We start from the raw sequence: 27,725 nt of genomic DNA on the forward strand, positions 1-27,725 counted from the left end.
CATGATTTTCACCAGAGTGCGGCACGGTGGCACAGTGGTTAGCATTGCTGGCTCACAGCACGGGAGACTGGTTCTGGACCTGGGGTGCTATCTGCTATTTCTCTGTGTTTGCATTTCTGTTTCTTAAGAACTTTATTTTCTTTTCACAAATACAGAATAACACAAAAGGAAAAACTGTACAGTATTATGCAGTATATACCTAAAACAGTATACTGTATATGCACACATCTAGAGAAAATTACAAAGCCAACAGAAATATAATTGCTGAGGTGCATTATCTCACGTCACTTTGAATCAATTCCATACACATTTGCTGATGTTTTTTCCATGAAAAATGCTATTTTTCCTTACATGATTATCAGTATCACAGGGTTATGAGACATGATCCTACGATCCACAGATTTTCTGCTTCCTCCTTCCCTACACTCCATAGATCTCTGAGATAATAGTTGTCTTTAATAATGACCAGGCTACCTGCTCCCTTAACTGGAACCTCAATGCCTTTGAACACCCCCATGTTCCTCACCCTTCAAGAGGACATCCTTTCCACTGTTCACTATAGCCCAAATCCTGTCAAACATGTCAGAGGGTAGCGTTTGACATAATAGTGCATATTATGAAGGCAGGGGTCAGGGAAAAGTGAAGCGAGGGGGCCTGTAACCAGTCCTCAAACTGAGCCCAAAAAGTCTTAGCAAAATGGCAGGACCACAGGGGATGGGTCACAGTCTCATCCTCACTGCAGCCCATTCTAATACATCGAGGGCTGGGAGTGAGACACCTGTGGTACAAGAAGGCTCATGCCCGTAAGCACTTGTGAAGAAACTCCAGACTAAGTCTCTGTGAACGTTGCACAGAATCCTAGAGGTTGTGTGTTTCCTCATCTTTCTTGTTTGGGCTTCTGTTAAAATGCTCACAGGGGTCAGCAGATTGTTATGAGGTGCGACAAGATCTTCAAGTTTTTTCTGCATTGAACATGGCCAGTTGGATGGATTTTTTAATCTTTTAACTCTCCCATTAAGTGCAGGGCATGTGTCAGAAAATGGGGCATCCAGCTTGGGTCCGATACCCCCCACTTCAATACCTACCCAAAGCCTAGCAAAAAACATCAGGTATGTGGTTGAGGTCCTGTTGCGTGGGTTTCCTTCTGGTGCTCTGATTTCCTCCCAAAGAGAAAAATATACTGGGAGGTTAATTGGTTTCCAGGAAAATTCACAGACTCTTCATGATAGAGTCTGTGAACACTGACTCTATCATGAAGAAGGCTCAGCAGCGCCTTTATTTCTTGAGGTGCCTCAAGCGATGGGGGATGCCAATACATGTGTTGGTGAACTTCTACCGCTGCACTATCGAGAGCATCCTCACCAACGGGATCACCGTGTGGTATGGCAACACCTCTTCGCGAGAAAAAAAGGCACTGCAGAGAACTGTCAATATGGCCCAGAAGATCATCGGCTGCGGTCTCACCGAGATTAAACAGCTCTATGAGGACCGCTGCCGTGGTAGAATTCTGGCCATCACAGAGGACAGTCACCACCCCGGGCATGAGCTCTTCACCCCACTGCCCTCAGGCAAGAGATATAAGAGCATATGGTCACTTACCACTAGATTCTTCAATAGCTTCTATCCACAAGCAGTGAGACTGGCGAACACATTTAGCCATCCCCCTCGGACCACACCTACACCATCACCATCTACCTCATTGTAATTTATTTATTGTACGTCTCCAGTCATTGTTTACACGTCTGTATTGTTTACATTCAAACTGTCTGCATGTTTACTTGCACATTGTCTATTGTTTGTTTGTACATTGTCTTGATGCACTGTTTGCACTTTGTTTTGTTTTTTACACTTGTTTTACAAACGAGAGACTTTCTGTAAGTAAGAATTCCATTGTACCAGTACCGGTTACATATGGCAATAAAGTTCAAGTTCAAGTTCAAATTAGCCCTGGTGTGAGTGTGTTTGTGTCTGTGTGTACACTGCTGGACTGGCTTCCCATCCAGGGTGTATTGCACCTTGCGCCTGTTGCTTGCTTGCCAGGATAGGCTCCAGCTCCTTCACGTGTATTGGAGAAAGAGGTTAAGAAAGGGATAGCTTTTCACCAAATGTTAAAACAATACCCTAAACATGTAGACTTCATTACTCCTCAAGCATGCAGAGTGATACGTTTTTTTGATGTGTTTGTAGAGAATATATGTACGTTTCACATACATCATCATCAAGCCACTGCTAAATGAAGACCACACTCAACACGGGTATCTATTTACCTACAGGGTCCAGGGAGGCAGCCTTGATAAATAGGATACAGGTCTGTACAGAAAGAATGTTAGTAGCAGTAGCTACTGTGAAATGCATATCATCAGTGTCCAGCAGATGGCGATCAATACAACAGAGTAAAGTCACACATAAAAAGAAGCAAGACTTCTAATTTTGACAAACATTGCTGCAGATGTCCACAATATATATGTATTTAAACTAGGAATACATTTTTAACATCCTTCAATGTGCCGGAAAATTGTATTTTTTCTAATATTTTAATTTTTTCTCCTTTCCTTATAATGACTTTGAGCTGCCAACATTCGCCTCATAATCATCTCAGATTATGCTCTTTAAAGACTACACAAAATTTGTAAACATAAGAACATGAAAAAGGCTACAAACGTTCACCCATCTAGAATGTTGTGTAGTTGGGCTTTAATTGGTCCAAGGATCTCATCCAGCCATTTCTTGAAAAACACTCTTTGGTAACAGCTTCAATCACGTGACATATTCCTACAACTGCTCTGTTAAACACGTGCCCCCTTTTCTCAGTTTTTAATGCAATAAGTGTCCAAAGACATATGCTTTCATAACTCAGTCTCAACTGTCTCAGTTTTAACAAGAACTCTTACCTCATGACATATAGAAGTTTCCCACCCTTTCAATTATGTATTTTATTGAGTAATTACATAAGAAACCTGAAGCACTGACAAATATAGAACTGGTAATGTTCAAACAAAATGCAATGTTACACAATACAGAATTTTTTTATTATTATTTATCTTTATTAAGCTTTAAATGTTATGTCCTTAAAATAGTCGCAGTAATTACAAATATTAAGACCTGCTACAGACTCCAGATACACTTACAACTCCAGTTATAAAGGTGTTCACCAGAATTTGGAGAACGACAAATTCTTCCCTCAATTACGATATACTCTGTTAATGAAATAAATGCAAGAGCCCCCATCCAAAACCAACTAACTTAAACCTGCAATTACAAATGTGTGGCTAAAGACATATTGGAGATTACACCTGGTTGAGCATGGGATGTAGACAGATACTATACTGCACTGAACAGTGCTGTCTGAAATGTACTCAAACAAGAATAAAACGTGAACCACGCAGGAAGGGCTCACCAGCACAGCTCTTTTTCTGCACCATCACATACTCTGTAACAGTTATTAAATCGCACCAAAATGTTCATTTTAAAAGTAAAAGTTAGTTTGATGGTAAAAATATATAAAAGTCTTCATTTGATTCAAGATATGCAATGCAGTAGATTCTGCTTTCTCTATTTGGATTTTTCTGAAGTCATTTCTTTAAGCACTGTAACCATTGACAGTTACTATCACATCTATTGTATGTTAATAACATACATCTGTTCTTAGGTTTTCATGATACCATTAAGATAATGTCTTAGTTTGACTTAACCCAACTTGTAATCATTAATACATAAATAGTTCCTTTAAACACCAAAATAATGAAACCTGGGACTACAAGTATTATTTACTTTTAAAAAAAGCTCTGCTTCATCACATGTATAAGACAAAATGTAGTTTATTGATCCATCTTTTATCCTTACCTCCAAGACCCTTCATCCCAAAAGAAAACCATCATTTACTGAATCCTTGTCTAGATCTTTCCTTGATGCTTCACTAAAGAGTTTTTATCCTATGTATCTAATTTAAATTAACACGAGAGTTTTGCATTTAAAACACTGACAGACCACATAAAAAGCCCAATAAGTACCAGTCATTTTCTTCTTAACGCATACATAATGTGGTACAAAATAAAGTCACATTCGTTTGAGGAAGGACAATAGTGTCAAATTTACAAGTGCCTCAGTACAGAAATCACTTTTGTCCGATAAAAACAAAAATACAACTCCATTAAACATCTCATACGTATCAACAAAGCAGCAGTAAGAATATAGCCCTGAATACATTTTTAGAATTGTAACTTAAACTTTCAGCTACATTAAATGCAGTGGTTTCATACATGTCCCAAGAATTGCACAGCAGAAATCTACAAGTATACTTTAATACAAATCCAAATTGCACTGCTCAATTATTATAAGTGGTAGACTTGATTTCCAGGGATAAAACACCATTAAGCCATTTAAAGTATTTTAAAAATACACTTGAAAACCTCAAATGAACAGTCTTTTTCAGTACAAAACCACAGGTTCTGTGCAGACTGTGTCCCTGCGGCTGCAAAACTTACAGTATTGCAATTACTCCTGCACAGTAACCCTGAGGTAGAGCTGCTGAAATAGATATCCTATAGCTAAGAAGCATATCTACAGGGAGTTCATTTTCTTTAAGACGAAGGAAAAGGTATTGCAATCACTGTTAAATATACTTTAAAATGTTGTGTCATAGCATCTAAACAAACCTTAAGTAATGCCCTTCTATTGGACTTTTAAAGAAATATAACATCCTGTAACAGTTGGTATTTGAAAGAGTGATGTAATTCAATGAGCCAGAGTGCTATTTTATGTATGCAATATTTTTATAACTCTAAAAGAAAAATCTTAATATATTACTCCCCAGTAGTAAACAGAACAAGCAAATGAAACAAAGGGAATGTAAGTTTGTACAGAGACATGCATCTGGAACATTTACTTGGTAAGATTCCTACTGATCGTTTGCTCTTGAAAATTTAAGTTTTGCAAAGTATACATCACAGTTGTATAGAAAGTAAGATTTATTGTTTGAGTGGTTAAAAAATTACAATCTGTGTGAGCAAAAATAAATACGAATTCTTAAACAGAAATCACAAAATATGCCAGTTTAAAGCACTTGTCTGAAAAAAATTCACATACTCTAGGACTAGAGTGTGCTGTGTGAAAACACAGCAGGTTTTGATTATACAATCAGTTTTTAATTTGCTCCACCCCCAGAACTGGTAAAACATTCCATAAAAATTATGATCCTTCATTATGCTTACATGATTTTGGCAGTTTAGTGTAAATTACACATTATTTTGTTTCTTCAAGACAGCTTTGACATCTCCAGCTATACAATAACTGGTGTAGCTCACCTGTGCACTGCTGATTTGAAGTATACCAACAAGGCACAGTCTTTCCACAAACAGGGAGATCAGCATTATCATCTACCCTCTCTTTTACTGTATTGAAGCATAGCTAGTTCCATTCTGAAGTTCAAGTCACAGATATATTTTATAACCAGAAATACATCACATTTCAGTCTTATATTACAGTACACAACCGTAGAAAATTTACTAGCTTTTCAAAAATGTTTTAACTTGCTCATCATTACAATACACTGCCAAATAAGAAAAAAGCATTAACAATCACCATAATCATCAGCCCACCAGTATTTCAAGGTTTTTATTTACCATTATTTTTATACATTTAATAATTTATCAGAACTGCCATGAATTAGTGAATAACTCACTACAGTAACACCAAGGTTTCCAGTGTTTTGTAAAATGCTCATTTTATAAGTTGCTTTTCAATAAATAAGCCAAGCACAGACTACACTTATAGGTTCTGCACGTACAGAGCTAATCATCTTCTGTAAACAGTTTCATTAGTTAACCAGCTGCTGTATTTTACTACTAGAAGAAAAGCAGTTCTGAATTATGACAACACTGATGCAGGTGCTTATAAACAGGAAGTCTTCCTGAATGTGTACAAACTGTTGGCAAGTTTGCCCAACCATTCATTTCTCATCACATTAGTTTGAAATAAAAAATAAAAATTTAAAACATTATTCCAATTTCTACTTTAAGAGAAATTACCAACATAAAAATTCATATTTACAAATATTCATGAAACCAAATGGATCAAAGAGGAACAATCTGTAGCAACAAATACATTCCTATAATTTGCTACCACCAACACTCCCCAACACACACAACACACCTCAAAACAAATGTAAAAACAAACAAAAAAACTAACAAACTAGTGGTTCGATATCCTTGCTTAAATAAAACTACAATGCTTGTTTTTTCCAAGTGTACCCTGTCCAAAAACAGGATTTTAGGCACACTCTTCATTTAAGCACATGTAACTAAACAAACTACCGATATGCGAGGTACAAATAAATCCTGAAAATCGGCATGCTGTCACCATACCACCGGCAAACTGGGAACTTCAATATTCTAAGATGTTAGGTCTTCATTAAAAAATGCATGTACAAATGTCAAGAAAGTAGTTACAAGGTTAAGCTTGCCTCTTGATTATAACCACAATTCACAGGGTTCAGTTTAGCAGTAAGCTCACAGATAAGTGATTATGATCAATCAATTCTAAACTGATTTACTTTATTTTAAAAGGAGGCATTTATATATTTTAGGATCTACATGCCAATGAGCTCATCAGCTTTTTGTACAATACCACCATTACAACTTCGACAAAATCGCAGGATCTGCTGTGACAATACAGAATGCCAAGCTTTCTCCAATTGCATTAGGAAATTTTCAAACGTTTGCAGTAAAACTAAAATCAAACAATATTCCACAGAAACAGATGGGCTCTTCACATACTTATTCAAAAGTGTAACAGACAGGTGACTCAATATCCTCAACCTATGCTGTCTCCAGTAATGAATACGTGTGACTATACTGTGCAGATCGTCAGTTTTCAAAGGACTATGCGATTTGTGCTTGCAATGAATTTCTAAGTCTGAGTGGACATTGTATTAGTACTTGTTTTTCTAAGGTCAACCAAGTAAAGTTTGGTGCAAGAAACAAAACCAAAACAGCGTTAAACAGAGCAAAGTGGTCTTTGTCTCTGTACACATTTGACAGAAGAATTAACAAAATAGTCAGAGCTCCATTTGATTGATTTTGCAATTTCTTCAAAGAATTTCATGCAAAAGTGAGAGGAACATTTTTTTATAGAATCTAAAAACCTCTGTCCGAAGCATCTGAATTTGGAAACTGAATACCAGATAACATAAAAGGCAATGAATATTGTATTTTCAAAGGCAACACACTGTACATTCTTAAGTCTGAAATGTGTTTTTTCCTCAAGCTTTAAGTAATGGATTTTAAGCAGTGCGTTACTGGTGTGTACACCAAACCTATTCTCAGTAGAACCATATTTCCTTAGGAAACAAGCAGAAATCGATTAAATACATTATGAAGTTAGCTGGTATTCCCAACCTAATGTATTTATGCTGCAGGAATAGCCTTGTGTAACACTGTCCTTAGCATCACGTGAACAGTGTGCTGCTTGATGGAGCTTAAACCTATCTCCTCTCAGGAATTGATGCCAGTTTTAAGTGGTGATGGCTGAGGTTTTCACAGGCCGTTGAAACAGTTTATACTTCTGCTGCCTGCAGGCCGATTTTCTCCTCCTCTAGTCAATCCGCACTGGGTTTTCTGAGTGAAAAGGCGAAGATGTTGAAGTGCTCACTGAGTTGATGCACCTGGACATAAAAAAAGAGACCATTTACTTCACACAAACTGAGCAAGATGCTTCTTGTCTTATGACTACCCAGTGCGGAAATGATCTAGATAACATCCACTCATGCTCATAATCTACATCAAAGCCACTCAAAAGGTGAATTCTGAGATACAATTTCCTTATTTGAACACACTTAGGACATCAGTTTTATTTTACAATTTTTAATCATTTTGAATAAGGTGCTACCAAAACAAACACTATTGCACACACAACTGAAAAAAACCTAAACTAGAATACATTTGGAAACACCACAGCTACACTCTAAGATATAGGTTCTAAAATTAATAATTCTGGAGTTGCAAAGAATTCTCTGCAGATTTAAAGTGCAAAAAAAGCTTGAATAAATCTGATGCCACTCAGTCTCATGACTATTTGTCTTAAATTATAACAGAAAAAATACTGCAACTGGAATTGAACTGTAAATTTGTGATTCAGTGCCATCTAGTGGAAGAATTGAAAATAGGAATCCTACACAATCATCAGTTCAGGGGTTTCAACTGAAAAGGGCAAAACATTAACTTTAACAGTATAGAGATTTGCAAAAATGTAGTCCTCTTATGCTTCAATTATTACTTAGTTGGGGTTTGTTGGGTGGGGATGATGGTTGTTTCAGAATCACAAACCAGTACAGTGCAGCTCCCATTGCATGAGTGCCAGGGAACATTCACTACAAAACATTTTTTTAAACAAAAAAATACTAAAGGCATCACATGCTTAGCCAGCACATGATGCCTTTAGTATTCTTCACTCAAGATTCAATTCATACTAAGAGATGGGAACTTACCACAGAAACCCCGTAGTGGATATGAGCGAGGGCTACAACTGCAGCCCAGATGTGCAGGATAAGCGATTCACTGTGCTGCACCACACCTGAGACCACCAGCAACACCACCGCCGCCATAGGAAGCAGCAACCAGCTGAGCGGCTGGCAGCGTGTGTTGCTCATTTGACACACAATCAGCTTACACTGCAGAGAGACGGGCAGAAGGCACAGACATTAGCGGTCCTGAAGCCATCCTGTAAAAATGCTGGTCTGTCAGAATTCTCCAGATCTCTGCTCTGCCCCTGGCGGGGTTCGATCAAGGTCGCTCGTGGACTAAGAGCACACATCGCGCTGCTCCCTAGACGATGAATTTAACGCCGCAACATGACCAGATCTTCCATGACAGGAGAATGCTACACTGTCTAGGTCAATATGCCACTGAGCCTGACACAAAGTAAGGAAATCACTTATAGATATGTAGCAATATGTCATGAGGGGAAAATCATTTTTAAATTCTGTTCCCAGAGTGAATTATTTCCAGGTAGGCTGTTAAGGCTAGCTATTGGTTCCGAGTTATACAAAATTATTAGCTGGTAAATGGTCCAAAGTATTCTTCCAAATTCCCACTAATGAAGAAAGCCTGGACAGGATAATCATTCTAGATGAGTTTAACACCACTGGGAATATTTCAAGGGCTTAAACATGATTTCAGCTAAATGACAATCATACCAGTCATATGGTGAAGGCCCAGAGATCACAGAGATGAAGCAGTTCAACAAGTGACAGCTGTTCTGTCCTCATCTGAGACGTCCTGTCTGAGAACTGTTTATGGCTCACCTCTCGGGAATCGCGGACTAATTCTCAACACTGAAGTCCGAGCTGTGCGACAAGCCCCCGTGACTTACGGTGATGTTGGCGAAGGCTGTCCCCACCATGAAGTAGAAGACTCTTGGCTCCTTCTGGAGGATGTCTGAGGGGGAGAGGCAGACCCAGACGGTGGAGAGAATGAAGAGCAGCACTGGGGACAGGAACGGTAAGAAGGACTCGTACAAAGAGCTTTGCTTCAAAGAGTTGTTCCGGTATGCCCTGGGAAGGCAGAAGCAACAGTTAGAGGGCGAAAGAAAAGCACCTTCAACGTCACTTGTGTGCCTGCTGACATCACATTAATCCTACTTGAACCATACTGTGCTCAGATACTCAGATAAAAGTCCAACAGGCTGTAACGTGCTAATTGTTTTGCAGTGGTACTGACTGACACTGGCACTTCAGTGAGAAGCGTTACTGGAGTGCCTCTAACCTGAAAACATGAAGTGTGGAAACTTGAAAATGTCTTCAGTATGGATTTTTACATTTCTGTTCTTCTCAACACAAAAAAACCACAAGTTTTTATAGTACAAATTCTTTGAGGATGGGAACAAGTAGATAATGAGAGAGAATAATGTTGGGCAACTTTTTCAAATTAAAATCATATAAAAAAAGGCACAACATGCACTAAATAACTGGCAGCGAGAAAGTTTATTTTTCAATCCTAATCCATAAAAATGAAAACTGTCCTTACATAATTATTCCCCGTTCAGAATTAATCATGAATTTTTTAGCTAATTAGGTTAAATGGTTTATGATTAAAAAAGTTTCCTCAACACTGTAAAGCTAATTCTCACAATCTATGAACTTCCACAATATCAATTCCAGTTATCTTTAGCTTTGGCATTTGTTCCTAAGTAACTAAGTCCTGCACATCTTTGTGGACTCTAGGTTTTCTAACCATCAAAAGCTGTTGATCGGCAAACAAATTCTGCAATACAGCTACCACAAGTGATGGGGAACTTACTTCAACACGTTGTACAGGCTCATTGGAAGGGTTACCAAAAACGCGCAGCCTAATAGATAGAAAGAAAAGGGTATTAAATATACAATTTGTTTCTTGTGGGATGTCTCATAGGACAAAAACATGCAATATAAAACTATTCAAATTTGCATTTTTCATTTAATTACGGAATAACAAAGCATAACTATAATTAACTAGCAAGAATTAATTCTTGCATTCAAATTTTTAGAACTATTCATTAGTGTTAAGCAATGTTGAATTAGGCTTTTCATAGAACATTGCACCTAACCTTGTTTGCTGTTTTAGGGTTTCACCCACATTACTATATGGCTTAAAAGACTAGCTAGTTAGATCTCTCACCCAGAATCATAACAGTGAAGAGGTCCCTGTAGCGGATGTTCCACAATATCGGCATGTACCAAGCTTCCACCCCAACCACAGAGGTCACAATGTACACGATGGAGATGGTCTAAAAGAAAAGGTGATCACATCTCTGATCAGTAAGTTGCAAATTCTCTTCTTCCCCCCCAATGCAGTCGTATTTTTGCCCACAATCCTATAGGAGCAGCCAAATCAGTGGTTGATACAAGACAGTGAGCTAAACAGATCTAGATCCAAAACAGACAAAACATTTTCTGAATATCTTTAAGTCAATGACACTGAGAGCTCTTTAGCAAGAATTCATTTTTTATTTATGATTCAAAAAGAATAAAGATTACTACTTTTAATCTTGTATGCATTTACCTCTGAAATCTATTAAAGCACAATTTAAGTATATTTTACTTTTATTATATGATCTTTTACAATGCCATTAGAGCTCTAGGAAGGCAATGTAGAGAAGCAACACATAATTAAATTACACTACACAAGTAACATCACTTAAAGTAGCACTGGTGGGTAGCTGCGTCACCATGCGCAGGCTGCAAAGGAACAGGTAATACAGTAGGTTTATTCTATGCTGAAAAAAGAAGAAAGAAAACACAACGTTTCGGGTGTCACTCGAAGAAGGCTCCACAGCCTAAATGCATTTTCTTTCTTCTTTTTTCAGCATGGAATAAACCTATTAATTGTTCCTTAACATCACTTTAAGCCCAATTCTGATCGGCTGGTATGGTGCACAAAGAGGATCTCTAAGATGACCTGCTGTTTAGTCCTTTTAATTTTGCTCCATTTGATTGACTGCTTATAAAAGGTGTTCCTTTAGGTCTCAGCTTGCATAGGCTGACAAGTAAGAATTATGGCACACTGCAGTGTGGTGGTCTTACCACTTGACTGATGTCATATCCCCAGGGAAGAAACAGCACACCGGTATTGTACTTCTCCCAGTGAGAGAGGATGAAGGAAAACAGCACCACCCACAGTATGTAGTAGAGTGTGACTACGTTCACGCCAGAGTCTCCCCTCCCAAAAATGGAGTACACCGTCACCACAAAGAACACACAGGCCCAGCTGTCCAGCCCGTGGTCAAACAGCTCCCCTAGTGGTGTGCTTGAGTTGGTCCTCCGAGCCTGTTTCCCATCCACTCCATCTGCAATGCCAAAACAGCAGGCATACTTACCGAGATTAATAGCAAGGTAGGTACGAGCTATGATTTAACTGAGCAGGTCATACGAGAGAGCACTTTCACTTTCCTGTCTGCTACTCCTTCCTCATGACACACCTCTGCATCCCAGCAAAATAATTTTCTCCAATTTTTTTATACTTTAAATTTATTCAGTGCATTAATTACGAACGGCAGCAGATTTACCACTTTGCCGCCCAATCATATTAAACCCCAGGAGCTAAGCAAATGTAGGCCTGGTCAGAGATCAGATAGGACTGCAAAGGACTTTCCAAAAGAGCAGGGGAATTAAACCTGCTGTCCTACCTAAAGTCCAGTGTGGGATTTAAAGTCCCCCCACAGCTTAACTGGTGAAGCGATTTCTCACTTCTCTACCTGATATGCTGTGTAGTGGGGTTGCTGGTGCACAATGGCTGAAGCATCTCATCCAAGTGGTATGTATGTGCTACTTAAGAGCACAGGATTCATGTAATACATTCAGGACTAGAGCTGAAAAAATGACAATCATTTATGCTTTTACTTCCTAATGCTACTTTCCCATCATATCCAGAATCTTTTCGTTATCTATCTTTTCTTAGTAATAAAGAATACCTCTCATTTAGAGGTAAAACAACTTAATTTGCAATACATACCTAATGTATATGCTGTAAAGTTAAATAGGCCAGCTAAAATCCACACCCAGCTTGGTACATGTTGATGGTCTGGTGCTGTTGATAAATGAACACATTTAAGAGTCTGACTGTTAGCCCATGAAATTTTACTTGATGGCAATTCATCAATTATGTTAAAAACAATTATTTCACTGAAAAATTTTTACCAATACCCCCTATAATAATGCTGCATTTTCAAAATGCTTTTCAGAGAAAGTATTAAAACAGTTTAAGATTAGTTATAGCTTGCTTCAATACAGTTAATCTGTAAAAGTCTACATTGAAGAAAACTAAGACTGAAATATGTCTAAGAGTGAAACAACTAATCTGGATTAAGTTGGGACTGAACAACCATCCTGAAAAACCCAAGTAAAATATTTTTTCTTTTGTTAGATTGTTTACCACATCAATACAAGTGACAATACAAAGCAAAATCCCTGGTTTCTTTGGTTTCTTCAAATTCTGTATTCAGCAGAACAAAAGAACTTCGATTTAATCATCCAGACAATCCCTCTATAACTGTGCGTACATTTCCATTTCATGACCTGAAGCAACTGATAAGTAAAATTTGCACACAAACAGAGGGGCAATTCACACTTTATAAGAGTGTAAAAGCCACAGTCAAAACTGAAGCAACCATTGATAAAGCATTTATAAGCAGCAGACATCTGACTTCAGTTAAAAGCCATGCAATTCTGTATTAGATTCACTACTAGTTAACGGACACTATTTATGTTACCCTCCCGTATTATCTGTTACAAAGGGTTTATACACACATCTGCCCCCCTGATACTGCAGTGCTTCCAGAACTGTAGCCTTTAGCTGGCTGCACTGCAGCATAGCAAATCACACCTGCTCATCCTGTTAAATTGACACTTTGCTAAGAAGGTTTTGGAACTGAAGCTTACAACACTTCAGGAGGAATCCTAATAATTCAGTGTCCTTTACTTCACAAGTAAAAAACTAACCACAAACTGTGAGTATCATAAAAATGCCCAATGTTAACTACAGGCATTGTAAAACTTGAACCAAATCTGAAAAGGTTTAAGCATATGAAAAGGAAAAATCTTGCAGACTAGGATGAATACAGAAAATACTAAAAATGTCATGCACACCCTTTGTAATTTACAGAGTGTCCTCAAAAAACTTTTGATAATTTTAAGGTATGCATGTCTAAATGGTCATGAAAAATTTGTGAAGAATTAATTCAAACCAAAAAACAGTAAACGACTTGAATTGTCACTGTACATTCTTGGAAGAAAATCAGGAAAACTAAACAATTTAAATGCATTGTTTTGAATCTCTATGGACATGAATTGTCTGTAAGCAATCTAAAACAATTGCAAATTACAGTTACTGAGCTGAATCAAAATCAAATACTGGTGAGGTGTAACATCAAAATACTGTCAGCCAAGTCCACCTGGTAAATAAACACAGATGTGCTTAATTAAAGGAGTACATTTTTCCATATTTTTAATATCAAAGACAGTTGTCTGAAAATTGTGTTGGAATAAGAAAAGGCACATTTAGAAAAGGCTAATAAAACTATGAACCACATAGGCATCTAGTAAAAAGCCAAATGTATGCAAACAGAACAGTGAACTTAAGGTCAAGGGTTCATGTAAAAAATGTAAATTCCAGGAGTATTACCTCCAGATGAAAGTTTATGGTCCAGCCTCTGACAAGGTAACTTGGATCAGAACTGAGATCAAAGTTCCCCATATTTCAGCTCTTTAATGATTTGTCTTACAATGACTGATCACTGGACTTTGCCTTTGGTTAGCACACAACTCAGGTATGACGTCAAACTGCAACATGTGTCTCAGAACAGCATTAACCAAGCTCTGAACCCATATTCTAAAGAAAGTGACCTCACATTTTTCATAACTCATTTACCTACAATAAAGTTTAATAGGAGCTACTCGTTGTGGAATAAAAACCACAAATCAGTCGAACATTTCCCTGTTTCACCCACAACCCCAAGACCCGGTAGTTTACCTGAAGCATAGAAGTCATAGTCAAAAAAGGCCAACATCATAAAGTTGAGAACAAGGAACATGAAACCTGTAAAAGTGATCAAGTTAGGCGCCAGCCATGTAGGTAAAATCTGGAAATGAAGAACAGAAAATGATATCATTTGAGTCCATCATAGTCAGTCATGAATGATCAATTAATCAAATAACACAAAAAAGCTTAATATAGCTGATTTCTCTAAAAACACTAATACTTAGTTTAATTCATGTTCAATACACAGCAACTATGGAAAATAATATTTAACACTAAATCTCTATTAAGCTAAAAAATTAATCATACATTTTGCTTTGTATAAATTTACATAAAACAATGGTTGACATTTCTACTATTACAAAGCAGGTTTTAAACCTACCTTTACAACTGAATTCCAAAACGGGTGCATTACGTAGACAGACAGTGGATTGGAATCAACTGCACTGTACTGGAAAAGAAACAGACAAACATCTTTGAACAACAGAAAAATATAATATTAAACACTTAGTGTTGCAGATAAGTAGGCTGACACCTTACAAGAAGAAAAAAGTAATATAGGAAAATACAGCTGTAAAGATACATGATCTGCCACCCCACACCCACCAAATCAACCTACAGGTTAAAGGACATTGATATAAATAATTTACTTATGAATATATACAAATACTGTACTCATCAGGGTCATGTGTGGAAACTGGGTACCAATGGATCATGATTTTCCAGAGATTTACCTGGACAAAACCAGTAACGAAGCTTAGAAGAGCTCAGTAAGTAAGAGGTGAACTCCGTTTATTTTTCACTGGTAATACCACAGTTCTCATATTCCAAATGAGTGTCCAGCAAAGGCTCATCACGTAGTGCAATCTAATGCTTGTGGCATTTCAACACCATAATCTCTTTTGTTTCAAACAAATCCAGAAACGTAATTTTAATAGAAAAATCTCAGAATAAAAAAACACTTTAGAAAATGGAACAAGTAACAGGTTTATTCCATGCTGAAAAGAGAAGAAAGAAGACACTTTCGGCCGTGGAGTCTTCTTGAGGTGTGAAACATTGTTTTTTTTCTTCTCTTTTCAAGCATGGAATAAACCTGTTACTTGTTCCTCTGCAGCTTACGCAGCTACCCACCTGAACAACTATAGAAAATGGTTGGTTTGGCAGCCATGTAAATTTAAATTTACACTAAATTGTGTTTTGTTTGCGTTCCTACCAGGATTAATAGGGAACAACTGAAAAGGGGATCAAGAATTTTAAAGACCTAAATAATGAGACCTTATGAACACAAGCTAATGCAGAATGTTTCTTTTCCTAAAAAAGGACTTTTAAAGATATTTCTTATATATGAAACAGGTAACTCCACTGATACTAGTCTTATCAACTCAAATCCTTTAGATTGAATACATTTCTGAGAAAATACTTTCAATCAATTGATGTTAGGCTCACATCAATAACTTAATAAATAACTATCTTACTTCTGTTTTAGAGTAATATAATTCATATAAGTATTTGTACTTTTTAAGACAAAAACAAACTAATAAATGTCATGCAAATACAGTAATGATGGCTTTTAAACACCCTACCAATTCACTATTTTTACAATATCCCAAAAGGGTCTGGTCATTAAATGTGTACACAAACATTTAGCACCAGAAAGTGACTTTGAGATTATCGCTACATCCTTACACTGCTAACAGTATAATATTCCACAGTTTATTACTTTAGTCTTACATTTTGTACCACATTTAATATTTTCCCACTATACATTAATAGATTTCTCACACCTGAAGAAGGCTCCACAGCCAAAACATTGTGTTTTCTTTATTCTCTTTTCATCATAAACCTATTACTTGTTCCTCATTAACATATTTCTATTGTCTAAGGTCTCCCCATAATATTTTGAAATGTATGCATTTGTGAACATATAGTACTGTTTGCAGTCACCTCATCAAGGTTCTTTGATCCAGTGGCATCCTAAGCTGTACTGATTTGCTATATTATCTGTTTGCTTAGAAGACCCACTATGGTCTGGCAGGATTCCACTGTCTCAATGATGAAAATTCTTTAACTCACATTTCTTCTAATGACATATTGGAACATTGCTTGTGCAAAATTTGTGTCTGACCTGTGTAGTGTGCTCTCACGAGGCACCAGTTCTGTAGGGGTTTGGGCATTTACTGGGACAATTATTAATTGTAGCAGTAAGTCACAAAATTGATTCTTTTAATGGCCTTAGGATCCAACCATGCGGTATAAATCAAACAACACACCCACACAGGTACTAATACACTAAAATACATTTATTAATACATAGAATGTGCATGTAAACATAACAGATCTTATCGTGAGGGTTATCAGAATACAAAAGATATATATTCATTCAGTTACAAAGAGTTACACATATCAAGAGAACATATGTTCAGTATATCATTCATTTAGACCGTTTCGTAATTGAACTTGATTACAACTTCTACATTAGATACTCAAAACAAGTACATAACTCTTAGGAATTAAATTGATATCAACTGGTTGGGATAACAATTGAATTCTTGAGCAGTAATGCAGTGAAGTTGAATACTCATCCAATCTCTGGGGATTCAGATCTCCTGCGGGCACAAAGAAGCAGTTGCAGGCTTGTTGATGTCCAATCCGCGCTCTCTGGCTCGGTGCCAGGCTGTGCTGTGCAGCTTGCGACACTGCGCTGCTGATGCTCACTGACCAGCTAGTTAGTGTTGGCTTTAACTAGCAAAGTTTGTGAACAGGAGAAAAGATACTGTGGGTCCCAGCAGGTCAGGAAGAGGACCGGTTCGTTCCTGATAAAGCGCTAGTTCTGAATACGGATTCAGCTGTCCACAATTCTGACTTGTTCACGACGCTTGCTGCTGATGCTACCCTCGGGTGGATCCTTTGGTTACTCGTGGCAACCTTCGCTCTCGACTCTTAGAGCAAAGGAAAGTTCTGGCACTCGGACACACTGGCCGTTACATGTTGGTCCGGGCTTAGTCTGAGGATGGTCAGTAGGCGCGCTGCGAGAATGTCCTGCCCTTGGGAGCCTTTCTGCTCCTGGGCTATCCTGCCCTGGAATTCTTTCGCACCCCTGGAATTCTCCTGGAATTGTCCTTCCAATTCTTCTCTGTGTTGCCTGTTTTTACCTGGAGGAACTTCAGCTCATTGATTGGCTGAAAGTTCCATGGGCATCAGAGACCCACGTGGGTTACTCTGCCCTACCAGTTCCTGATTGGTTGATCAAGGTGAGATATGAGTCACTTACTCCTGACACTTAGGAATGCATTCCAGATGTCCATCTGGCACTCCCTAGACAGATAGGCGCCAATGGATGACCATTGATCATGATAGCCAGGCTTAGCTAAGTGCATCCCCATTTGGGAGCTGTCCTTATCAAAAGAAAACATCTTTAAATCAGCCTGCATGAATAGCTTCTCTTTGGCTGCACGACAGAGATGAACAGAGAGATGGGGCCTCATTTGGGAAAGCACAGCAACACTTAATTCTGTCTTATTAACAAGCATTGCCGCTACACCTGCTTGGGTTTTAAGGAGTACTTGAAAAGTGACAGGAGAAAGAGGACAAAGAACACAGCACAAGACCAAAACAGGAGCTGCAAAGAACCGATGAACATTCCTCCACTATGCTACTGCTTTCCAAATCTAGTCTGTGAAAAGGGTAGATATCGTGATGATATCTGTCAAATTGAGGTTAGTTTGATCTACTGTTAGGACTTGGAGAGTACAAGGTGAAAGTCAAATATGTTTTATTCTTAAACCATAAAGTCATAAGGGGGTGTCCAACTTTTTCACCACACTGTATGAGCAGGGCAGTTGCATCTTATTCATCTACATTATTTCCTTATTATAAATATTTAATTCACTCATTCACTAGCTTAAAAACTAGCAGTCAGTAACCTCATTCCGATGAATGCATATTTATACATTTTTTCACATAATAAAAAGATAGAATGTATCTTGCTTTGTCCCAAAATGTCAATTAAGATTAAAGAAACCTAAAGGATAAACTAATTGTTTGCCTTTTTCAACATCATGTCAGTTAGTTAAGAAAACAAGTGCTACACTCACTTTCAAATTAGAATGATCACATAAATAGTACTAATCTTATTGGTGTAATTGTCTTCTGTTGATACGAGTAAATATTTCTCTTCTATAACAAGTCTGAATCACTTTAATCAGCAGCTCAGTGAAAGCTGACCAAAGGTTTAAGCCTGGCTATCACAGTTTTGTTTTTAAAGACAAAGTAATATATTTCAGGTCCTTGGGTTTTTGTATTTTATGTCTACAGTTAAGTGTTGAAACACTGAAGTGAAATTTGTTCAAGTACTATACAAAGAAATTTATTTTGAAGAAACCTAGACATCTATTATAGTAAATGGAAATTATTGTTTATTTAGCTCAAATTGTATGTTCAAATACGAATGCATTAAGGCTGTCTAACACAGAAGTATGTGCAGATACATATTCACCCTTCACACACAAGGATGTGGCATTGGTACTGCATAAACACTTTGCATGCTAAACAAAGATGTGAAATTTCCTGAGACACTACCAATAATATTTTCTGCAAAGTCATAGTAGTTAGTTTTCCCAAAGTTAACTGTAACACATTGAAATAAGTTATCTGCACTTCTTCTGAGAAAAGTTTTATATTTTTGCATGTATTTAGAACTGTTAAATATGCTTTCTCCATCTTCGCCCACTAGGACTATGAATACATTCACAGAGTAAATGTGCTGGACAACGATTCCCACTGTGAAGGGTGATGTCCTCTGGGCTACAGCACAAGAGGTCACATGCATATTTCATCTGTACAATTATTCATGTGTTCTTTCACAGCCCTCAGCTAGCTGTTGATAAGTGGACTATACATTCTTTATAAAGAAAGTTATTCAGTCTTTCCAAACACTGCATCATTCAATCAATGCACTAAATATTTTTTTTTATGTTCTTCTTTCCTACTCTATAAATTCTAGGTTTGATATTCAGGTCTATTTATGGATTTCTTCAGAGCCTTAAGTTTTGCACCGTACAGGATTAGAAGTTCCAGCAGTCAAATCCTGACCTAGCTGTGACAAATCTCTCAACAATTCAAAAAAGGGCACAGCACCAGAACAAAACCGTCATCTAGTTCATGTTGGCAGTCTGTTATTATGTAGCAATGGAATTTTATAGTGTATTGTTTAAGGCATGTGCTGAAAAATCTTATTTATAAAAGGTGTTATCAAAAGACCCTCACACAAAAAAGGATGATTCTGATCAATCATTGCACACACTACATTACGCCGAGTTCAACTGGCACACAAAGAGTTGTGTTAGGTGAGAAATGTACGATATGTTGGTTTTAAGTCAAGTGGTGGTATAGCGTAATTAAGGGAGATTCTCGAAGTTCATCAATGTGAATGCAACTGCATGACAGTTCACAAGGAAAAGAAACCTACCAAACCAACAGGTTCATAACCAATCCTAACTTGCATTTCTTTCTTGCTTAATTTTATTTTCAGCTCACACCAAAGAGCTTCTTTTTCATTTTCTTCATTAGTTAAAAAACACCATAATAAGACACCAAAACTATGCAAGTCCAGTTCATGTAATAGTTTCTTTTAAATTAGGTTATGAATTTTAAGGGGGGGGGGGGGGACAAAAGGCCAAAACTAGCTAGGGATAAGAAAAAATTATGACTAAGCCTCTTGCACCCAAACAGTCCTTACTTGCTAAGAAATATGGTCATTACATATATTTAATCTTATTTACTTTAGCTTAAACACACCCTTTGAGGCAGAAAATGTATTTGATTAAAGTTTACATGTCACTACAATGAGACAAAGAAGATGAGTACAACATGTTAGACAATGCTAAGAGCTTTTCGAATCATGTCACTGATTTGCAGTGTTCTGTGCTTGTCTTGTTACTTCTGAAAGTGTACACTCCACGAATAATGTGATCTGCCTCCTCCCAGCAGACAGATTCTTAAACACTGAACAGCTTAGCTACCTGGCAGGAGAATGAAGCAGGGAACTTCTTCATTCTTCAAAGCTGCATCATCATTCCTACTCCCAGTACACAACCTTACTGAATGTCTGGTTCATTCTCAACACAACAACAGAAGACAATATCCCCATTAAAGACTTCTTCCAGACCTTCAACTGACATTTAAGTCACCTTGCTTCTGTTTTTTATGGTCTAATATGCTTGTTGGACTTAGATCAGAAGATTTGCTGTTTTAAAAGCAGCTGTATTTTAAAGATCTCAAAGGCTAAGCAAGGATGGGCCTGCTGGTAAACTCCAATGTAAACCAGTTTGCTGCCACAAGAAGTGTTGGTGGTCCATTACATACTTCAGGCAGCTATATAATATAAATGTAAGAAATTATAAATACATACAGTGCTTAGCAAACTATCACACCCTGTACCTCTAATGTAACATTTTGAATAATTACAAACGCATGCATTTTTCTTCAAATGAGCTATTGAAGTAATAACTCACTGGAAGATATTATTTAAACGGTAAGGATCAACCCAGTGACTGTTACACATGTAAGAGGGTGAAGGCCAGCAAAACCTGCAAAGAAAATTGAAATTTACTGATGGCATAAGTACTGAGCCCCTTAAGTCATTACTTGATGGAAGCGCCTTTGGCAACAAGAACTGTTGATAGTCTTTTTTGATAGGTCCCTACCAGGTTTGCACAGTGGGTTGTGCGGATTACCGCCTAGTTACCTATTCTTCCAAAGGGAAATTGTCTCAGCTCTGAGATGTTTGATGGGGGCCATTGATAGACTGCAATGAGTCAAGTCTCACTGAAAATCTAGCAGTGCATTCAGGTCAAGACCTTGACTGGGCTACTCAAAACAATCAGACTCTTCATGTCAGCCTATTTCAGTGGGGCTCTGGCCTTATTTTAGATCCTTGTCTGATTCCAGCACGTTTCATTAACGATTCGTCTGTATTTTGCTAAATTAATTTTATTCTCAATCCTGACAGCATCCCAGTCCCACTGCTGATGGAGAAGTATCCCCATAACCTAATGCTTCCACCAGTTTGTCATGTATGTTGCACAGTGCTTCACCGTTGGGATGGCAGTGGCACTGGCATAGAGCACCATGTCTGTCACAAGCCCAGCTTGCTTTAGAAGTTAGATTTTCAAAGAAAATTAGAAGATTCTCAAGTGCTTAACATCCTATCAGCATTTCCAGTTTCATCAGTTAAGAATACATTGTGTCAACACAATCTAAAATCCTGTTTGAAAGGGATGCGATTGCCAGCTCTGATAGCAACAAAATGAGTAAACTTTGCAGGGAGGTGAAAACTTTTGCAAGACAATGTAAATTAAAGCTTTCGCCTGAGCCCGCAGCACACAAACTTTCAGTGCTAAGGCTTTAAATAAAGGAATTTCTTCACCTGAGCGGCTGATGCAAGGTTGCCCTCAAATGACAGCACACCGAGCAAGAATTCAATTTAACAGCACACGATTTTCAGAGATAAAAAACAGTGCTCTGAATCACACTCATATTAGAATAAAACACAGCTGACAGTCAACACAGCATTTTTGATGTTATTGGAAAGTCTCACGTCTCATATGTGAACAGGAGGTTAAGAAAGGGAGTGTATAACAGAAGAACCACCTGATGGAAAAGCATGTCAATGGTTACTCCAAACCATATAGACAAATATACAGAGAGTGGAATGAAGCAATTAACACCACTTAATTTAATGAACAAGAAATTCCCAACTCTATTAAACAAATATTCAGGAACAAAACAGCACTAATTTGTAACACTAAATCTATTGCCCTGTGTGCTGTAGGAGAAGCAGCATGATTTTATGAATTTACTCTTCTAAACGACAGTTGGACACAACCTCCGGCCAAGTTACAGCAGTGAGATAAGCTACCCTTGACACAACTCAGCAGCCCTTGGCAGAGCAGTTTTTCATTATCATTCCTGCTTCACCATATCTGCCATCACCGAATCAGCAAGATTAATTACAAAGCATGACATCAATTACAATATACTCTCTGGGCTGTTATGTATGTTCTCTAAGCACCAGTATCCTGTGTGTTTCAAGTCCCAAGCGGATCTGCCAGTAGAGACAGAATTCCAATACGCAAACGGTAAATATTTTCTGTAAAAGAAACCAGATATTCGTTCCTATGACTTCCTACAGTGTTTTGTGAAAAGAGAATTGGTTTATTTTAGCTTTGAGTAAAGCGCACGACAGAGGAGAATCTAGAACTACAGACCAGGACAAAGAGAGACCTGCAAGATCAACTGCAAGATCTGCAGCTCCTCACAGACTGGGGTAAAAACTAGCCTGTGGAAAGGGCAGCAGCCATGATGCTAATTTAGCATGAATTAACAATATTATGATTAACCAATGTCAGGCAGTCGTTACCAACTTTCCTGTAAGTCACTGTGCAGCATCAAGCGTACACAACATGGGAGCTGGGCATGGTGGAGGGACTAATCTACAGGTCCTCACTCTCTGCCTGTGGGCACAGGAGCTGCTGACAAAATGTTGCCCTTAAATCTAGCAAGTGCACATTGGGTGGGTAATAGAAAACATCTGGAGAACTAAACTGATAAATTTACACACATTTCCAAATCAAGATATCACACACACCTTTCACTGTTCCACACATTCTACAGAATTTTAAAGTGTATAGGCCCTTGGACAGACCGACAGTGGGACTGAATCCCCTTTCAATCTCACTCAATTCGACAGTAGTGGTAAGTCCTAGCATTGCATGCTCATGTCAGTGTGTCCTACAGTATGAGCCACACCACTGCTTCAAGATCATGACACCTATTGCTGCTGGAGTGACAGAATCCTGCCTCACTGGTTTAGCAACTTTCTCTAGCATTTAAACACTACCGCCGCAGTGCCAAGCCAACGGTGAGCTGCTGCTTGGGGAAGCACCACAGTCTTAAGTCAGACATAAACCAGACTCAAACTCACAAAGCCTGAATCAGAGAGTTAAGCCAGCATCTGGCGAGACATCTCCTACTGGCTGTGCCACTTGGGAGTACAGCTGCTGTTCAAAACTGCATTTCTCCTATGATTAAAAACCCTATGCAAATAACTTTCTTTGAGGCCCTATGCTATGTGACTGGTTTCTTTTCGGCTTTTTAAAGACCGGGGCTACTATAAACAAGAATAAAGATGAGTGTTGAGCTTCTTTTGGGACAGCAGGAAATTTTAAGGGTTTTTACCTGGGTTTGGGTCTCTTATGACCCAAACCCATGCATAAGCAAGTACAATAAATAATACAAGTACATCTACAGCTTCAATAAAACTGGGCACATTAAGGTTTTATGGGTGTGATCCTTATATGACATTCACTGATTGAGGGTTATTAGGAAAGTGAGAAACAAAAATGGACCTGCTTGGTTTATATACTGTTCCTTCAATACTAAGAAAGAAAGGAGACTTTTTGAGAGTCTGTGACATCTTCAAAGGGGTGGACATGCAGACGACCCAGAAGAGATCTTGGTTACTTATATTTATGAAGCTGCGTGTGTCAAGGGACATTATACTGGTACACTAACCTAGTTATTTAGCTGTTACATTCTCATACAACAAATGCTAACTACTCTGCAGAGGAAGAAACAATTACATTCCAATATTTAGCACTTACGAAAAAGATACTTAAACTTGTGTTAAAGTTATCTCATGAAAAATTCACTAAATTAAACATCCATTACTTAACATCCATTATAAACCAAATGTTACTGCAAGCAGAGTGCATAACAAGGATTAATGAGGGTCACTATTTAAATATTACCCACACTGAAAAACAATGAATGCTTTTGTGAACTTCTACAATTTCTACATCACCGAAGACTGGGTAGGAGCAACACCTCAATTCTCAAATCCACATTTAAGGCAATGTGAAACGGGTCTTCGTCCCTCTGTAAAGACATACAAGCCCTACAACCACACCATGAGGGTCTGTACACAGTGAACATATGTCAGTAGTCAGGCAACAATCCAAAAGAAGTCTTGCCACGAGAAAGCCAGATGCTGAAATCATGAACATTAAATGCTATGGAAAAGCAAGAAGTTGATGTTCCAAAAGAGATTCTAATCCAGTAGTGTGTGCCAGTACAATCTGTTCAGGAACAGTGCAGTATTCAAACCAACAGACTCTAATCCCAACACTAATCAGCTTCGGTACGCTCAGCACTGGATGTGAACGAGAATGCTTTAGATTCTCCTGTCCAATTGCACATTTTTTATAGTCTGGTAAACATTGAACTTTAGAAAATAATCAGCTCATTGACTTAAAAAGGTACTCATTTCACCCAGAGTTATACTGCTGAAATAACCTGAATTGATAAACAATTAGCTTCCATTAAGTGTCCCCTGCTTTTAGTGTCTGTGGAAAAAAATTAATTTGGTGTCTGGGTGATAAATTGTACAAGCAATGTATCCATGGGACACAGGTACCTGAAGATGAGAAAACAGTATTTTGTGTTTGAGGTTTTGCAATAGTTCAATTCACAGACTTTAATAAAATAAAGGCCAGTCAAAGGAAAGGAAACTACATTAAAATCATTTCAATGATAATGAAACAGTACTGGGCTGTTACAGAGAGACAGAGGAAACGGAGTTCCTACTCATCCTAAACTCAGACCTGACTGAACAGGATGCAGACTGTCCATGTCACCAGATTTTACTTGGGAACTGTTAAACTAGAAATCACTTCCCACACAGTGGTTCTTGTTATTCTTAGTGTAAACTGGGGAGACAGGAAATGGATGTTTAAGTGCCACAAAGCTGACAAAAGTGAAATGCTTTTTTGTGACATAGTACTGTACTTTAATTTATTTTATAGTCTTTAAATTGACTTTGAGTGGGTAAATATAGGAGAATCCATATTTTTATCAAATAGAGAAACTATTTAGAATCAATTTTATTAATCTTTCCAAGGATGCAAGTCTTTTAGAATACTAAAATATGCAATTTAGTTTCCATTAATCACCCTCTGCTTTCAGTGTCTGTGGGGAAAACAATGAATTTGGTGCCTGTTGTATCTTTGTCAACTTAAAGTAAAACAGTTTTAAAACTTGCACTTGTTTACATTAATCAGTCGTGATAAAATATACATCTCAGATTTCTTTAGCTACCATTGCAGAGTTTTGTTATCCCACCAACGTCTGATTTTCAAATTTACCAAATCATGTCAGATCGGAATGAACAGCTGAGCTAGTAACGTCTCTGCTGCAGTAGTCCACTAGCAAGGACCCTTTCTTATCTCTGATGCTTCCCCCGTATCAGTGCTTGGTGTTCTATACAGAGAACAGGCACCTAAGGTAAGTGCAACTGTACAACGGAATTCCCAAGGATTTCACACTGAAAGCTTAGCTCGCCTTGCACATTTTGTTTAAAATCCTACCATAAGTACGCGGCTTGTGTAATATGTTGTAACGTTAAAGCACCTTTCAGAGAGCCAGTTGAAGTGCTACCATGGAGAGAAGGAGAAGCTCTTTAGAGTCTATACGTGTAGACTTTGGCAAACCTGTGTAGTGTTTTGTAGCACTTCTGTACTTCGCTTTCTTATAATTAATCACTACACGTGATACAGCAGAGCCTTTATGATGTTGTCCGGTCTCGTTCACCGAAAGACGACAAACCGTATCTTGAGAAGGCACCTCCCAGAGCTACGATGAAAGTGAAGGTTAAGGCAGGATATCCACTTAATACCAGATACAAGCTCTAGGAACACCGAAATGTCGTAAGTGGAAATGATGAATGAAAAGGGGGGTGCTCTAACCTCCATAAAAAGACGAAGAAGTGCGAGCTTTCGTGTCAAATTACTGAAGGGCTTATTTAAAGCCCTTATTTAAAGCGGCAGACCAAATATAAGAGCAAACAGTATGAATGCTCACAACCGAGAAAGGTCCTTAACAAAATCAATGAGATAAAAGGTTCAACAACAGCAAACTCAATGATATTGCAGTCACTGTAGAGGTACAATATTCTTTGCCAGAACAGAACAGTCCAAGACAAGAAGGGAGTGGAGCAATACCCACAGCGCCTGAAGTCATCGGAGGAGTCGGCATTTCTATAATTCAGTCCACATTTATTTTCAAGTCCAGTGGGAAGAAAATCATTTCTCCTGTTTTTAAAAAGATTTAGGAAAAGCTTCGTACGACTGTTGCCATTTTGTTGCAATCGCGCGACGCTGTAAAAGATTAGATACTTTTTAATAGGAAGCCCAAGAAAGGAAACAGTTTTTATCTGCAGCCCCAGCCCTGCTCTCTCATGGTTACAGCCACCGAGAGTACCACAAAGCACATTCAATCTGCGCTTACTTGCAGTTAACTGCCGAATGTGGAGTACAAGAATAAACCTAAAGCAGTGTAATTTGTAGCCGGCAAGAAAAGGTGAAGATCATGCGGGAAGGCACAAAATCAGAAAAGCATATTGCAATCTACTGTTTAAATTAAAAGGTAAGAACAAGCACGTTTAACTCCTCACGTCGCCGCGAGCCTTTCTGACTTTGAATACTGTACGTGGAAAAAAAAAACGATATTAAAAAGGAACCTACCTGCTAATAAGTGTTAAGGGAAACGATAACATGTATTTATTCAAAGTCATTCATCGCACACGAGATGGCTCAAAATAATGAATAAATATAATAATCTCCTTACCTTGTACCTGTCAAAACCTGCTAATTGCTCCTGAGTAACATACTCGTAAAAAGCCATGGCGGCCGTTGTTTCGACTCCCAGAGTCTATAATTTAAAAAAGATATTAATAAATACGCTATTATTTGCTCTAATGATCTACTCCCGCAATGCCTTTCTCCGGTCTACTGCTTCAGTCACGCCGACCGACTCTTTGCCAGTAGCGCCGGCCACACCCCTAGCGGAAACACATCCGGGAGACGTCAGTTCGACATGTCGCTCGGGGAAAGGGCGACATCTAGCTGTTTGGAGGGGATCTGGTTTTAATTGTTCAGTCTAAAAGGTGTTTAAAAACTGGCGCAACACTGATTAAGAAATTATGTAAAGACGCCGTGGTATCGAGAGACCGCATCAAGTTCTAAATGTCTGTATTAATACAACTATTGTAATTAATCGTTATTGGTCCTTTACGTGTTTACTATTTCACGGACAGCTGTAATACGAATATTGCAATGAAGCCTAAAAATATTTTTCAGTACTATTGGAGCAAAAGAACGATAAAAG

General features: G+C 38.1%; 1 protein-coding gene across 1 annotated transcript; it reads right to left on the reverse strand.

The window, feature by feature from the left end:
- Positions 1–3,802: 3,802 nt before the first annotated feature.
- On the reverse strand, positions 3,803–27,383 carry selenoi (selenoprotein I). Its single transcript, XM_069178915.1, has 10 exons — positions 27,186–27,383; positions 14,887–14,955; positions 14,499–14,607; positions 12,483–12,557; positions 11,555–11,817; positions 10,650–10,758; positions 10,293–10,341; positions 9,367–9,547; positions 8,483–8,665; positions 3,803–7,660 (listed from the first exon to the last, which is right to left on the reverse strand). The coding sequence occupies exons 1-10, from the start codon at positions 27,240–27,242 to the stop codon at positions 7,595–7,597; spliced, it is 1,161 nt and encodes a 386-aa protein (XP_069035016.1). The 5' UTR covers positions 27,243–27,383; the 3' UTR covers positions 3,803–7,594.
- Positions 27,384–27,725: the final 342 nt, after the last annotated feature.

Source organism: Lepisosteus oculatus, chromosome 2 (assembly GCF_040954835.1).
Source record: "Lepisosteus oculatus isolate fLepOcu1 chromosome 2, fLepOcu1.hap2, whole genome shotgun sequence".
NCBI classification, from domain to species: Eukaryota; Metazoa; Chordata; class Actinopteri; order Semionotiformes; family Lepisosteidae; genus Lepisosteus; species Lepisosteus oculatus.